The 15168-nt window shown below is 41.4% G+C and overlaps 1 protein-coding gene across 1 annotated transcript in view; it reads left to right on the forward strand.

Moving 5' to 3' along the window:
- The first annotated feature begins 6805 nt into the window (after positions 1-6805).
- The window catches only part of LOC143513749 (antigen WC1.1-like), a 121873-nt gene continuing 113510 nt past the window's right edge, over positions 6806-15168 (forward strand). The window contains exons 1-6 of the mRNA XM_077004485.1: positions 6806-6907; positions 7838-8146; positions 8660-8974; positions 9080-9394; positions 9508-9840; positions 10090-10404. Coding sequence (XP_076860600.1) covers positions 6850-6907; positions 7838-8146; positions 8660-8974; positions 9080-9394; positions 9508-9840; positions 10090-10404 — 1645 coding nt within the window. The 5' untranslated portion in view covers positions 6806-6849. The remainder of the gene's footprint in view (positions 6908-7837; positions 8147-8659; positions 8975-9079; positions 9395-9507; positions 9841-10089; positions 10405-15168) is intronic.

Here is a 15168-nt window from a genome sequence, read left to right on the forward strand (position 1 = left end):
TCTTCCTGCAGGGTTTTATACTCACGGTCCCCGCGGGGAACACATGGCTATATGGGTGATGCCTGCGCAAAGATGGCCACACGATATTAAATAACGGACGTCACGTATATGTATAGACATAAGAGATAAATATACATACAATTTTGGCCTTTATCAAGCATATTGAATACCAATCATAATCCGGTGGGGGTTCCCCCTTTCCTTGTTGTAAGGTGGCACATTCCGCCGTTCACCCGCCCTTAGGACTCCTTCAAGTTGACTACATATGACCTGTAGAGCTGGTGATGACGCACCGGCAGACTCATCACACACAGACACATACACACACACACACATACACACACACACCCTCTCTCTCTCTCTCTCCCTCACATGTACACTCTCTCTCTCTCTCTCTCTCTCTCTCACACACACACACACGTACACTCTCCCTCCCTCTCTCTTATTCACACACACACACAAACACAAGCATACACACACGTACACATACACTCTCTCTCCATCTCTGCCTGTTATTCGCACATACACAATCAAACACACACATACACACACTCTCATTTAAACATACACAGGCACACACACACACACACCCACATACACACACACCCTCTCTCTCTCTCCCTCACATGTACACACTCTCTCTCTCTCTCTCTCTCTCTCTCTCTCTCTCACACACACACACACACATGTACACTCTCCCTCCCTCTCTCCCTATCTCTTATTCACACACACACACACAAACACAAGCATACACACACGTACACACACACTCTCTCTCCGTCTCTGCCTGTTATTCACACATACACAATCAAACACACACATACACACACTCTCATTTAAACATACACAGGCACACACACACACGCACACATGCGCGCGCGCACACACACACACACATACACACACACACACTGTCTCTTATTCAAACATACACAAGCACACACACAAATACACACACGTGCGTGCACTCACTCTCTCTCTCTCTCTCTCTCATCCTGCACACACCTGCTGCTCTGTGGTTTTCTCATCCTGTATCTAAACTAAAGGTGTACAGGAATAACATAGTTGAGCTTCTCCTGCCTAATAGATGATTATCAGCAGAATTACCACAATCCTCACATGCAGTCAGAGACACTTTCCTCTAACACACATTCAACACTCACTTTACTCACTTTATTACCCCAATTATTTTCAATGGGATTTAAGGTGCTTGGTAATTCTTTCATTTGGAAAAAAATGATCTCTAATTTATTATTGTATATTATATAAAATTTATAATATACTGTATAAAAGTATAGCTAATAAACATACATTAGGACAAACACGCTCTCTCTTTCTGCCTTCATTTTTTGTGAACTCTCAATCACACACACACACACACACACACACACACACACACACACACACACACACACACACACACACACACACACACATACACACACACACAGTCTGCCATTCAAACACAAACACATATGCACACACACACACACACACACACACACACACACACATTCTGTCTCTCTGTCTGTCATTCCAACACACACGCGCACACTTTCCCTCCCCTTTCACAATCAACTATGCATGAATACATACACACATTAACTCACTCTCTCTCTCTCTCTCTCTCTCTCTCTCTCTCATCCTGCACACACCTGCTGCTCTGTGGTTTTCTCATCCTGTATCTAAACTAAAGGTGTACAGGAATAACATAGTTGAGCTTCTCCTGCCTAATAGATGATTATCAGCAGAATTACCACAATCCTCACATACAGTCAGAGACACTTTCCTCTAACACACATTCAACACTCACTTTACTCACTTTATTACCCCAATTATTTTCAGTGGGCATTTAGAGGCGTTTGATAAAACATGATAACTTCACTTAACTGGTGTGGATAAATAGGTCACACTGCGTACACAACCTTACTCAGCTGGAATCAAATGTTGATCATACAATGTGTCTGCTCTCTCTTCCCCATCCTGTGTTATTCTCCCTTGTGTACCAGTCTCACTACTCAAACCCTTCATCTCCTCTCTTCTTCCTGCAGGGTTTTATACTCACGGTCCCCGCGGGGAACACATGGCTATATGGGTGATGCCTGCGCAAAGATGTTAAATAAATATACATACAATGTTGGCATTACACCTTTATCAAGCATATTGAATACCAATCATAATCTGGTGGGGGTTCCCCCTTTCCGTGTCATAAGGTGGCACATTCCACTGTTTCTCCGCCCTTAGGACTCCTTCAAGTTGACTACATATGACCTGTAGAGCTGGTGATGATGCACCGGCAGACTCATCCCTCTCACTCTCTCACATACAATCTCTCTCTCACATGTACACTCTCCCTCTCTCTCTCTCCCCTCTTTCTCACACTCTCCCTCTCTCTTCTCTCTCACATGTATACTCTCCCTCACACTTTCACTCTCTCTCACACATACACTCTCTCTCTCCCTCTCTCTGTCTCTTATCCACACATACACAAGCAAACACACACACGCACACACACACACACACACACACACACACACACTCAAACATTGTTATTCAAACATACACTGTAAAAAACATAACTTAAAATAGCTCGCCTTACTTTGATTTTTAGTTTAGCTGAGCCAAAAATAATTAATTGCACCATAAACTATAACAAAGTAATTGGATCAGCTTACTTTATTAAGTTTCTTGTTAAAAGTTGATCTGACCTTACAACCTGCATTGTCAAAATATACAAATTGTAATTGAACCCTAGTTAAGGATAGGAAATTTGATCATGTTAGTCCCACTCTCGCAGCATTACACTGGCTTCCGATTAAATATTGCACTGAATTCTTCTGTTAACCTATAAGGCGTTAAATGGTCTTGCCCCACAATATCTGAGTGAACTCATTGCTTACTACAACCCATCTTGCCCTTTGCGTTCCCAAAATGCTGGATTTCTCCTAGTTCCAAAATTTTGTAAGACTACAGCCAGAGGCAGAGCTTTCTCCTTTAAAGCCCCTCAATTATGGAATAGCCTTCCAGCTCCAATCCGAGACTCTGAAACAGTTCCAATCTTTAAATCTAGACTTAAGACTCAACTATTTATCTCGACTCATATGATTGTAAAGCTGCTTTGTGACGCGTGTTGTGAAAAGCGCTATATAAATAAATTTGACTGAAATACACACGTGCTTGCGCACGCACACACACACACACCCACCCACACTCTCTCACACACATACAATCTCCCTCTCTCTCTCCCTCTCTCTCACATGTACACTTTCCCTCTCTCTCTCCCTCTTTCTCTCTCTCTCTCTCACATGTATACTCTCCCTCTCTCTCTCCCCTCTTTCTCACACACACACTCTCCCTCTCTCTCTCACATGTATACTCTCCCTCACTCTTTCACTCTCTCACACATACTTTCTCTTATTCACACACACACACAGTCATTCAAACATACTGTGACAGAAATGATTGATTAGATCATGTTTAGTTATTGTAAGAGATCATTATGAACTTTATGATTTAGTACATGTCCATTCTGATTAAGCAGAAGGACTACAATAATGAAGTAGTGTAATTCAGTGTAACCATGTTTAGTTCATATTATGCATGTGTGTGCTATACTGTCACCCAGGTCAGGGAGAGTGCTGAAGGTGAGAACACTCTGTTAACTGGTAGTTACTAGGCTACTATACTTGGGTCATTTAGCTTTCTCTGTGTTCAACTGATACATCAGTTGCTTCCACTAACTCTAGGGAAGCTCCATATTAGGATATACACCATGGGTTAAAGCAAGAAATTTTCATTTGACTGAAAATTTTTCCTGGCAAAAGACAATGCCAGTAATTATCATGGCCTGGTGGTTAGGGAACTGGTCTTGTGACCGGAGGGTTGTGGGTTCGATTCCCAGACCTGAGGCCATGACTGAGGTGCCCCTGAGCAAGACCCTTAACCCTCAATTGCTCACTTGTATAAAAATGTAAGTTGCTCTGGATAAGGGCGTCTGCCAAGTGCCATAAATGTAAATGTAAATTACTGACAATGTGGTGTAGTTGGGACAAGGCCTCTTTTGCCTAATTCTACATAATAAACACATTTATAAAGTATATTTATCTAAACAGCCTGTGTAAGGACAGAAGAGAGAATCTATGAAGCAACAAAATGCAACACCTGAGCAATAAATGTACATAAATGTTTATATAATGGAGTTATCTGGGGGTCCTCCTCCAGAAAATTATTTTAAAATCAAGTCAAATTTAATGAATCCTGGTGAGTTTTAAAAGGTATGAAGCTCACTTGGTTTTATCAGATTCACTATAGCAAAAACATAAGCTGTAAGATTACCTGCTTTAAGTAGATATGTTACAAAAAAATTAAATATCCAAAAATGGCAAATTAAATCACACCACTGGATAGAGCTTTTAAATACAAACAGAACAACACCATCCATGTTAAATTGGTTTAGAAATAAAAAGTTGACATTTTAAATGGAAGAAATGCGCCTATTTTCTCCGACTGTATTAAAGCTAAATGAAGAAAAGTCTGTGATCGGTGGAGAGATTCTCCAGTATAAATAACCATAACTTCTATATTTCACTACAAATTCAAATAAAAAATGAAATGTAGTCACTTTATAGTATGGACATGACATTATAATATTCAAAATGAATGAACAAATGAATATTTAATGATTAGTACAGTACATTGGGCTGAAGCGTGGCGCGCGCGAAATAGGGGTGGGCGGATCGATATTTATATCGATAGTATCGATACAAAGGTGAGGATCGGTATCGGATCGATACCACGGCGAAAATATCGATTCTTTTGCTGCAGTTTAGAGGTCTAAATCTAAACCCGCTCTGGCGGGTTAATCCCGCTCCCGCCCGCTCCCGCCCGCTCCCGCTCGCTCCCGCTTGTTTTAATCCCGCTCCCACCCACACCTGCTTGTTTTAGTCCCGCTCCCGCCCGCACCAGCCAAAAAATCGCTTGTTTTAATCCCGCACCCGCCCGCCACATACACATTTCTGTCGCCCCCGCCCGCAATCCTAATATGAATTAAATTAATTAGATTTAGTACTTGAAATTTTCTTATGTATTTATTAAAACTACAATATAGCGATGGATCGCGCTGTCCCATTTCTTACCACATTCCAAACACATGCCGTCAGGTGACGTACACCAACACTTTCTGATATCAATCACAACAAGCCGATTTCCCTCTCCATTAATTACAATGGAATATGACTTCCATACATCAGACTTTCCTGTAGTTGGCTTAATTGTGGTGTATTCACCTGTTTTAATTGAATTTTCCACAGCTGAAACTGGTTGACCGTCTACAGCAGGGGTCGGCAACCTATGGCACGCGTGCCACCATTGGCACGAGGCATAATCACTGGCACGCGACACGCTGGACCAGCATCAGCAAAAATATATAAATTATTATATTAATGGATTATAATTTAAAGTAAAAAGTATCACACACCCCCCCCCCCCCCCCCCAACGGTTTGGAAGTATCGGTATCGATATCGGCGATACTGACCAGTATCGTATCGGTATCGTATCGACACCAAAATTCAGAGTATCACCCACCCCTATTGCCTATATCGCCTAATTGAAGGGCCGGCCCTGCTCGCCCTTGACCCCTGGTCTAAACAAACTACGAAACGTAAAGGTGGAAAAAAAAGAAAGCTGAGAGAAAAAAAGAAAGCTGCAGAGGTTACTCACTGAGTGAACAATGTAGGTTTCAGTAGCTTTCCAGTTGTTTTTCCCCTGGTCAAGTTAAGTTTATTGCTGGAAGTAATGTTGTCCATATGACAATAAAAGCAATAAGTCATATACACTACGTGCCATGTATAGATTCATATACAGTACACACACACACACACACACACACACACACACACACACACACACACACACACACACACAAGTCCTCATGTTTCTCAGATAAGGCCTTAAATATGATACTCATTTGATTACGAATTGGATGTTGTTTAGTTTATAGCAGGGGTGGCCAACCCGCGGCTCGCGAGCCGCATGCGGCTCTTTGCCTGGTTTCATGCGGCTCCCCAGCCGGTCCGCAGGCTCACCTGCACAAACGGGGCGACACACTGCTACATTTTCGTGGTGCGCGGTTAGTTTACAAGCCTAGCGAGCCGCTAATACTTTTAAAACCGGCGTAGTAGAAAACACGCATTTGACTGTCTTCACAGCTAATAATTTACACTCACCCCCCCCAACAGATTACACTCGCCCATGTACGATGTGGCTCTTTGCCGTAACACAGTAAGAAAAGTGGCTCTTGGTCTATGACGGGTTGGCCACCCCTGGTTTATAGTAATAGATTAGTTTAGTTTATTCTGAACAATAGTTTATTCTGAGTGACAATCCACTCTTATTCTGTAGTGCACAAACATTGTTGTGATTGTTTAACTGTCATTTATTAATCAGTGTTCAGATCAGCTCTGTGCAAGTGGCATTAAAGCTGTATCTTCACTAAGTGTTTCCTCTCTCTGAAATCAGTCTCCTGTATGCTGGTGACTTTCTCACCACACTCTCCTCAGTCAGACGCCTGTAAAGACGGGAGGTGGAGTTCTGTTCATCAGCGCTGACGCTCTTTTGATATATATGGAGTAAGTCAAAATTTCTCCTCTGATTTGACACTGAAGATGTTTGATGATTTCCCCTCTCTGTCTAATAAGGTCAATGTGAGTGTGATTGGTGGCTGTAAGGAGCTCTCTCTCTCTCTCTCTAGGGGGCAGAGGGGATACAGTTCCTTCATTCTCTTTGGGGGAGCAGAGGTGAAGCTTGTGTTGTCTGCTGAGTTGAACAGAGTGTGTGCAGGACAGAGGGAGATGGACAGATGTCTGACTTTAATTCTTCTGATGTCCACAGTCTCACTCACTACTGCTGGTAAGGACACACTCGATTATACCAAACATTCTCAGTTCACTAGGAACTAGTCAGTTAGTCCTGCCTGAGTTAAATACTAATCATGGTGAGGCAGTGTTTAGATATTATGCTGGTCTTAATGGACCCAGTTTTTGGAGTCCTGAAAACTAGATGCTTTTAAATCTGTACTAAAATATCTTCATTTGACCAAGCATTCAACTCTGTGCAATAGCACTGCACTTTTTTATTGTAATTTAATTTTGACTTTTAAATTTTCATCACTAAAATGCACTTTCATTTATTTTCATTTTTAATTTATTTTATCTTTATTTTTATCTTTTCCCATGACACTTTTAATTGGAAATCTTTTAACAATTTTTTTTCATGTCTATTTATAGTTTATTGTTCCCTCTTATAGTTATTTATATATAGTTTATATATATATTTATATATAGAAATACTAATCACATGGAGTATAAGCAGAGATATAACAAGGAATTAATGACATGCTACAAGAGTACAAGTTGGCAGATGGCCCAGGCAATTAGCTGAGCAACAACGGACAGGGATCGAGGACGAGATACGCACTTAAATACACAAACGACAACAAGGGACATGTGCAATGCATTACAACAAAACAAGAGTGGTGCCACGAAAATGCATACATGCAACACCAAACAAACATGGAGACAAACACCTACAGAGATGCAGACGACATATTCACAAACACGGACAAGGCCGTTATAATTCACCGTGACACTCACCACTAAGTTGAATACCTGACTGTCCCTCTGAGAATAAATGAAGTTCAGTTTATCACCTCAATACACAGTTAAAGCAGATGAGTTAGAATCAGCAGCTTTTATGCTTTCTTCCTCTAGATGCTACTGATATTTTAACCATGGTCTCTCTCTTTCTCGCTCTCTCTCTCATTGCTGTCTCCATTAACAGGCAGTGTGAGGCTGGTGGATGGATTCAGTCCCTGTGCTGGGAGAGTGGAGGTTCTCCATAGAGGACAGTGGGGAACAGTGTGTAGTGCTGGCTGGGGTATGACAGATGCTGCAGTGGTGTGTAGAGAGATGCATTGTGGGGAGGCTGTAGATGCAGTACGTAACGCTCACTTTGGACAAGGATCAGGACCAATACTGACGGGATATGCAAGCTGTAGTGGATCAGAGTCCACACTGGAGAAATGTTTGGTTTATCGTTATATTCAATACTGTGGGTCTCATGCAAGAGATGCTGGAGTCATCTGTTCAGGTAAACTGCAGTGGAATTTGATATTCATTCCATTGTCACACCAGTTTGTACAAATGTACTTTTTGTGTATTTCAAAATGTTTGTCATATCCAGTATTTACTCTAAAATGACCATGACTATCCAACATAGCACATACATTGTTTTAAATTATTTTGATATAATCATGATTCACACAAAAATAACTGGTGTGATTATTTGAATGTAAGTCTATTATCTATCAAATCAAAGTGTGTTCGCTTGTAATTATGTAATATTCAAAACTCTCAAGAATACAGATACTGTACTGTATGATATATTTAATTATTGTTGTTTGATTGAATTTTACACTGTTTAGATAATATTAATACGCAGGTTACAGACCAAGACATTAGGGTAGTGACCTCCACCACATCTCTAAGTAGATTTACCTTGTAGGAAAATCTGTATATGCTCCGTCGTATTTATATTTGACTTTGTGTGTTTCAATCTACTTGGTTTAATTTGTGCTCTGTTCACACTGTTACAAATTTGCAGCTCACAGGAAGTCCAGACTTACAGATGGTCCTCACCTGTGCTCTGGGAGAGTGGAGGTGTTTCATGGGAATACCTGGGCCACAGTGTGTGATGCTGACTTTGACCAGCAGGATGCAGAGGTTGTGTGTAGAGAGCTGGGCTGTGGGCTTCCTGTGGAGGTGCTGGGAGCAGCTGCTTTTGGCAGAGGGGAGGGCCAGATGTGGACAGAGGAGCTTCAGTGTAGAGGCAACGAGTCTGAGATTTACTCCTGTCCAACATCTTCTACACTCAGAAACAACTGTTCCCATGACAATGATGTAGGAGTGAAATGTTCAGGTAACGTATCAATATTTATTTATTTGTATCTTTATTGCTTTAATCTGGTCTGCTGTGCAATTACATACATGTATAGGAATTTATTGCTGTCAGTTGTGTGTTCAGTTCACACAGCAGCACGTCTGGTGAACGGCTGGGACTCTTGTTCTGGTCGAGTGGAGCTCCAGTACCTCAGTGTCTGGGGCTCAGTTTGTGGGGGAAGCTGGAATATGAGAGCTGCCAGTGTCCTCTGTGGACAGATGAAGTGTGGGAGTGCTGTGGCTGTGTTGGGGGCGGACTGGTTTGGGGAGGGGAGGGGCCACATCTGGGCTGATGTGTTTGATTGTCATGGGGACGAGACACACCTGTCAGAATGTCCCATCTCATCATGGAGTCAAGCAGCATGTTCTCATGAACAGGATGTTGGAGTAATCTGTAATGGTGAGATCTTCCACTCATGTTCACCATGTTACAGGAGTTTAAAACATTCAACATGTTTTGCATTTAAGAAATATAGCTTACCAATTTACTTTTAAAATTTTATCCCCATGCAGGTTCCTCTCAGGTCTTTCATGAAGGGCGAGTGCGGTTGTCTGGAGGGAGGGAGTGTAAGGGGCAGGTGGAAGTTTTCTTCATCCAGGACTGGAGGAGAGTTCTCCTGGACTCCTGGAGTGTGTCTGAGGCCTCTGTGGTCTGCAGACAGCTGGGCTGTGGCTCTGTGCTGAACTTCTCCAGCTCCTCTCCATCCAGTCCTGAACAACACAGCCACATGTGTGTGACGGGGTTCAATTGTTCTGGGAGTGAAGCTCATCTGGGGAACTGCAGCAGTGCAAAACTCTACAACCTCTCCTGCAGCTCCAGGGAACAGCTGTCCATCACCTGCTCTGGTAAGTGTTACAATACACTACAAAAATGTGTAAGGTATTATTATTAATTGTTAACAATATTAATAATGTGCATACCTAATCAACATTTAAATATAGCTAACAATATTACATGGTGATTTATGGTTTCTATCTTGTTATTATATGAAGACTTAAACAATTTTAACCTCTTAAGGAGTGATTTGTATACACTGTGTGTGTGTGTGTGTGTGCGTGCATGTGCCTGTGTGTGTGTGTGTGTGTTTAATTTAGCCCACAGGTCCATCAGACTGGTTGGTTCTGGTGGAGACTGTGCAGGGAGGCTGGAGGTTTTCCTCAGTGGTTCTTGGGGGACAGTGTGTGATGACTCATGGGATATTGAGGACGCCCAGGTGGTGTGCAGGCAGCTGCAGTGTGGAGTGGCCCTCAGTGTCCCGGTACCAGCCTGGTTTGGTCCTGGAACTGGACCCATACAGCTGAATGAGGTGCAGTGTGAGGGGAGTGAGACGTCTCTGTGGAACTGCAGGTATCAGCTCTGTAGAGAAGATGAGTGTGGACATCAAGAGGACGTAGGAGTGGTGTGTTCAGGTGAAGTGCGCTGACTGCTGTATTGAACTACTGCATGGTGCCTCATGTAGCTGATTGTCCTTCAAAGTGTATTCCCTTCAAATTCGACCTGTCACAATCATGAAATGTTTTGTTCTTAGTTTATTTAATTGTTACTAATTCTTTAAAGTTTGAATATTGTGGGGGTGAATCTGTGGTCAACTAAAATGACCACATCATGTGATTAGGGTGTAAGGAACATAAAGGGGGATCATTAGGCGCTCTCGAGAAAATGCCCAGTTTTCCATTTAATATAGATGCTTCCATTGGGCAGCGGCAACGCCTTGGGCATCGGGGAGCCAAAAAGCAGACACAAATGCTGAGTAGAGTGAGATGTTAAAGTGTATTCCAAAATCAGGGTCTTACAAACATGTTTGGGATCAGAGAGGGCGTCTGAACATGAAACAACCAACACTCAAAGACATACTTACACTGTAAAAACAAGATTTACATAGTGAAGAAAGAAGAAAACAAGATTTACATAGTGGATCGTATCGGTGGATCCGACGCTCGGCCTGGGAGCTTATTTTGCATCTGAGGACATCTGAGGACGGAGTCCGTTGGATCGGCGTGTGCGGCTGGACACCTGGCCTGCGACCTGGCGCTCGACTTGAGTGTTTGTTCTGTATCTGCGGACGGAGCTCGGAGGATTGGCGTTCGGCGTGTGCGGCTGGTTGCCTGGCCCGCGGTCCGGGGCTGTCTGCCCAGTTCTGGGCGCTCTGCCCGGTGTCCTGGTTTGGCACTTCGGATTGTGGCTTGTTTGGCTGGGCTCGTGGGAGGCTTTCTCATCAACTCTCAAGTATGGCGTCCTACACTTATTTATATACCATTCTGATACTTTGTATGATCTCTATACCACACAAGACTGTGAACGATCGCCATTGCCTTGCGATATTACCTTCCAGCGAAACAGACAGTATTGCCCTGTATGATAGAGACTTGGACGCTTGGATAATTGCAAATGTGTTCAAACTCGTGTCAATTGTGTCTTTTAACATGCTGCCTATGTGGTCATCATACGCCTTGAATCAGTTTTACAATATGTCCTGTTTATCATTTCAATATGTTAATTCCCGGAACGCGCACAAAGAAAAATTTTGTAGTTTTTCTTGTGCTCTCTCTCGTTCATTGATTTTGTTGTTACTTCTGGTGTCTGGCAATGTCCATGTAGACCCTGGTCCCCCTATTAATATTGCCACTTCAGTTACCGAGCCAAATCTAAACGGCATAAGCTTCATTGATTTCTGCGAACGCAAAAACTTTGGTTTTTTACACATCAACGCAAGAAGTTTACTCCCTAAAATCGATCATGTGAGAGCATGGGTCGAAAGTTCTAATCCCGAGGTCTTAGTGGTCACTGAAACCTGGTTACGTCCTTCTTTCTCTTATACTGATTTAAATATACCTGGTTACAACTTGTTTCGACAAGATAGATCATCTAAGGGTGGAGGAGTTGCATTATTTGTTAAAGAACACCTTCTGTGCTCTGTTTCACTAGCCAAGTCTATTCCCAAGCAGTTCGATTTACTCGTTCTTAATATTAGGCTTTCCACGAATTTTTCATTGTCAGTGGCTGGGTGCTATCGCCCTCCCTCAGCCCCTGCATGTACACTGTTGGCCTTAAGCAATGCCCTGGTCCCATTTTTAAAGTCTGAACTGGTTTTATTAGGGGATTTAAACTGGGATATGTTAAAAACTCCAGAGAAACTAATTCAACAGCTTGATTCTCTTAATCTTCATCAGCTAATATCCCAACCCACTAGGTTTAATCCTAAAACTCCTGAAAGAGCCTCTTTGATTGATATTATTTTAACTAATTCCCCACATCGTTACCTTTCTGGCGTATTCTGTAATGACATTAGTGACCATTGTTTCATAGCCTGTGTCCGTAAAGGTCACTCTGTTAAACTACCTGCCCTCATTAGTAAAAAACGGATTCTTAAACATTTTAACATTCAAGCTTTTTTACGTGACATAGTTGAGGTCAACTGGAGCAGAGTCAGCCTGATCCCTACGGTAAATGATGCTTGGAATCTATTCTTAGACCTTTTTAACTCAGTTGTTGACAAGCATGCACCTATCAAACGTTTACGATTAAAGAATCGTAATAGCCCTTGGTTTTCCCGAGACTTAGCTGTACTATTACAGCAAAAAAATGCTGCTTGGCGCAAAGCACGCTTGACTGGGTCCCCCCTAGACTGGCTTCTGTTCCGACAGATTCGGAATAAATCTACACAAGCAGTGCGTCAGTCTAAATCTAATTATTACAAGGAGCAATTTAAACGTTGTGGTTCTGATTCTCGTCTGTTCTGGAAAACTGTCAGAGAGTTGGAACATAAACCAGTCGGCACGCCGTCGGCACTAAGATCTGGCGATATTTTAGTCTCTGATAAAAAACGTATGGCGGATATTTTTAATCAACATTTTAGCAATCCTGGTCAGTTTTATGAACCCTTAAATTCTGCTGGGCTGACAAATAGTTTACTGGACTCTCTCCCTATTTCCCCTCCCTTTGCAGCTTCTTCTTTTACCAGGCCCAGTTCTACGTTTACAATTCAGCCCTTTTCAGTATGTGAGGTTTTAACTGAACTGTTGGCACTGGACCCCAAAAAGTCCCCAGGGTTAGATGAGCTAGCACCATTTTTTCTAAATTCTGCAGCTCGTTTTATTGCAGCCCCTGTCACAGATCTTTTTAACTTATCTGTTTGTTCATCTGAATTACCCGCTGATTGGAAAACAGCTATTATCCGTCCTCTTTTTAAAGGTGGTGATCAGGCTGATCCAAACTCGTACAGGCCTATCTCTATTCTGCCATGCTTATCTAAAGTTTTAGAGAAACTCGTAAATAGGCAGCTCACTAAGTATCTCGATGAAAATAATATTCTTTGTCCGATGCAATCTGGTTTTCGCCCAGGCTATGGCTGTGTCACTGCCACCATGAAGGTCCTTAATGATATTACTCATGCATTAGATGCAAAACAATATTGCGCCGCAATATTCATAGACTTAGCTAAAGCCTTTGATTCTGTAGACCATTCCATTCTTCTAAGTAGGTTGGTCAGTGTCGGAGTTTCAGATCATTCTTTGGCCTGGTTTTCTCATTATCTTTCTGATAGGACACAGCAGGTTAGGCTAGATAATTGCCTTTCTCACCCTTTCTCTGTACTTAAAGGTGTTCCACAGGGCTCAATACTAGGACCTACATTGTTCTCTATATACATTAACAACATCTTTCATGCTGCACAAAATTCATTTATTCACCTGTATGCTGATGACACAATCTTGTATGCCACTGGCCCCTCCCCTGCTTCTGTGGAAAAAGGTCTCCAGGACAGTTTTATTCAAATTCAACAGGCTTTTTGTACCCTCAATCTAACGCTAAACTCCTCTAAGACCAAAGTTATGTGGTTTAGTCGAAAAGGGATGGAATCCTCTCCTCCTCTAAAGATCTCATCCATCGAGGGTAAGGTTCTGGAATTGGTCAACACTTATAAATATTTAGGCATTTGGTTAGACAGTTCACTATCATTTTCCCATCATATCTCCATGTTACAATTAAAGATTAAGGCAAAACTCAGTTTTTTATACAGAAATCGTTCTTCATTTACTATAGCGGTCAAACTTATGCTCATTCAAATGACTATACTTCCTCTGTTTGATTATGGTGACATTATCTATCAATCAGCTTCCAAATCCTTGCTTCATAAGTTGGACACTCTCTATCATTCTGCCATACGGTTTGCAACAAACGCTCCATTTAGAACTCATCATTGTACGCTCTACTCATCTGTTAACTGGCCCTCTCTGTTCACTCGACGTAAAATTCACTGGTTTACCTTTATCTACAAAACTCTACTTGGTCATTCACCTCCTTATCTATGTAATTTACTGCAAATAGATTCAGCTACATATAACACAAGGTCTTCATCATATATTAAGCTAAAACCTTCTAAAACATCTACTGCTCTAGGCTGTACTGCATTTCAACATGCTGCTGCCAACGACTGGAACAAACTGCAAGAAACCCTAAAATTGGACACTTTTATTTCATTAACTGCCTTCAAGGACTGCATTAAGAAATTACTTATTGATGCTTGTAATTGTTCTTAAATTTTTTATCTTCTTTACTTCTCTTTTTCTTTTTTCTGTTTCTCTTTTCTTCTCAAGTGTCCTGTGGCGCTTGTCAGGCCGCCATTGTAAATAAGAATATTGTTCTTACTGGCTTGCCTGGTTAAATTAAAGGTTAATAAATAAAAAAATGCTCGTTATTTCAACTTAAAAAAGTTAGTGTCCATGCTGCCTTAAAATTTTAAGTTAAGTAAAATTAGAAAGAACAGTTATTAAAACTTTGCATAAAGTTTACAAAGATAAAATTAATTAGTTGAGTGAAGATTTGCTTAAATGTAAATTCTTGAGTTAAGGTAATCAGTTGACAGTTCAATTCAAATAGAACTGTAATGTTGTATTAACTGGACATCAAATCCGTTTAACTTAAAAAATATAGTTTAACCAGCTACATCGCTTTTTAGTACCAACTAAAATCCTTTGTTTACTTAACATGATTTTGATTTCTTTCAAATAGAATTATATAGTTAATGTAATGTCTCCACTAATCAATTCTACTAAAATTACTTAGTTTAACCAGCTTCATCACTTTTTAATACCAACTGAAATCATTTGTTCACTTAACATGATTTTGACTTCTTTCAAATAGAATTGTGTAGTTTATGTAATGTCTCCACTAAT

This window comes from Brachyhypopomus gauderio, chromosome 5 (genome assembly GCF_052324685.1).
Source record: "Brachyhypopomus gauderio isolate BG-103 chromosome 5, BGAUD_0.2, whole genome shotgun sequence".
NCBI classification, from domain to species: Eukaryota; Metazoa; Chordata; class Actinopteri; order Gymnotiformes; family Hypopomidae; genus Brachyhypopomus; species Brachyhypopomus gauderio.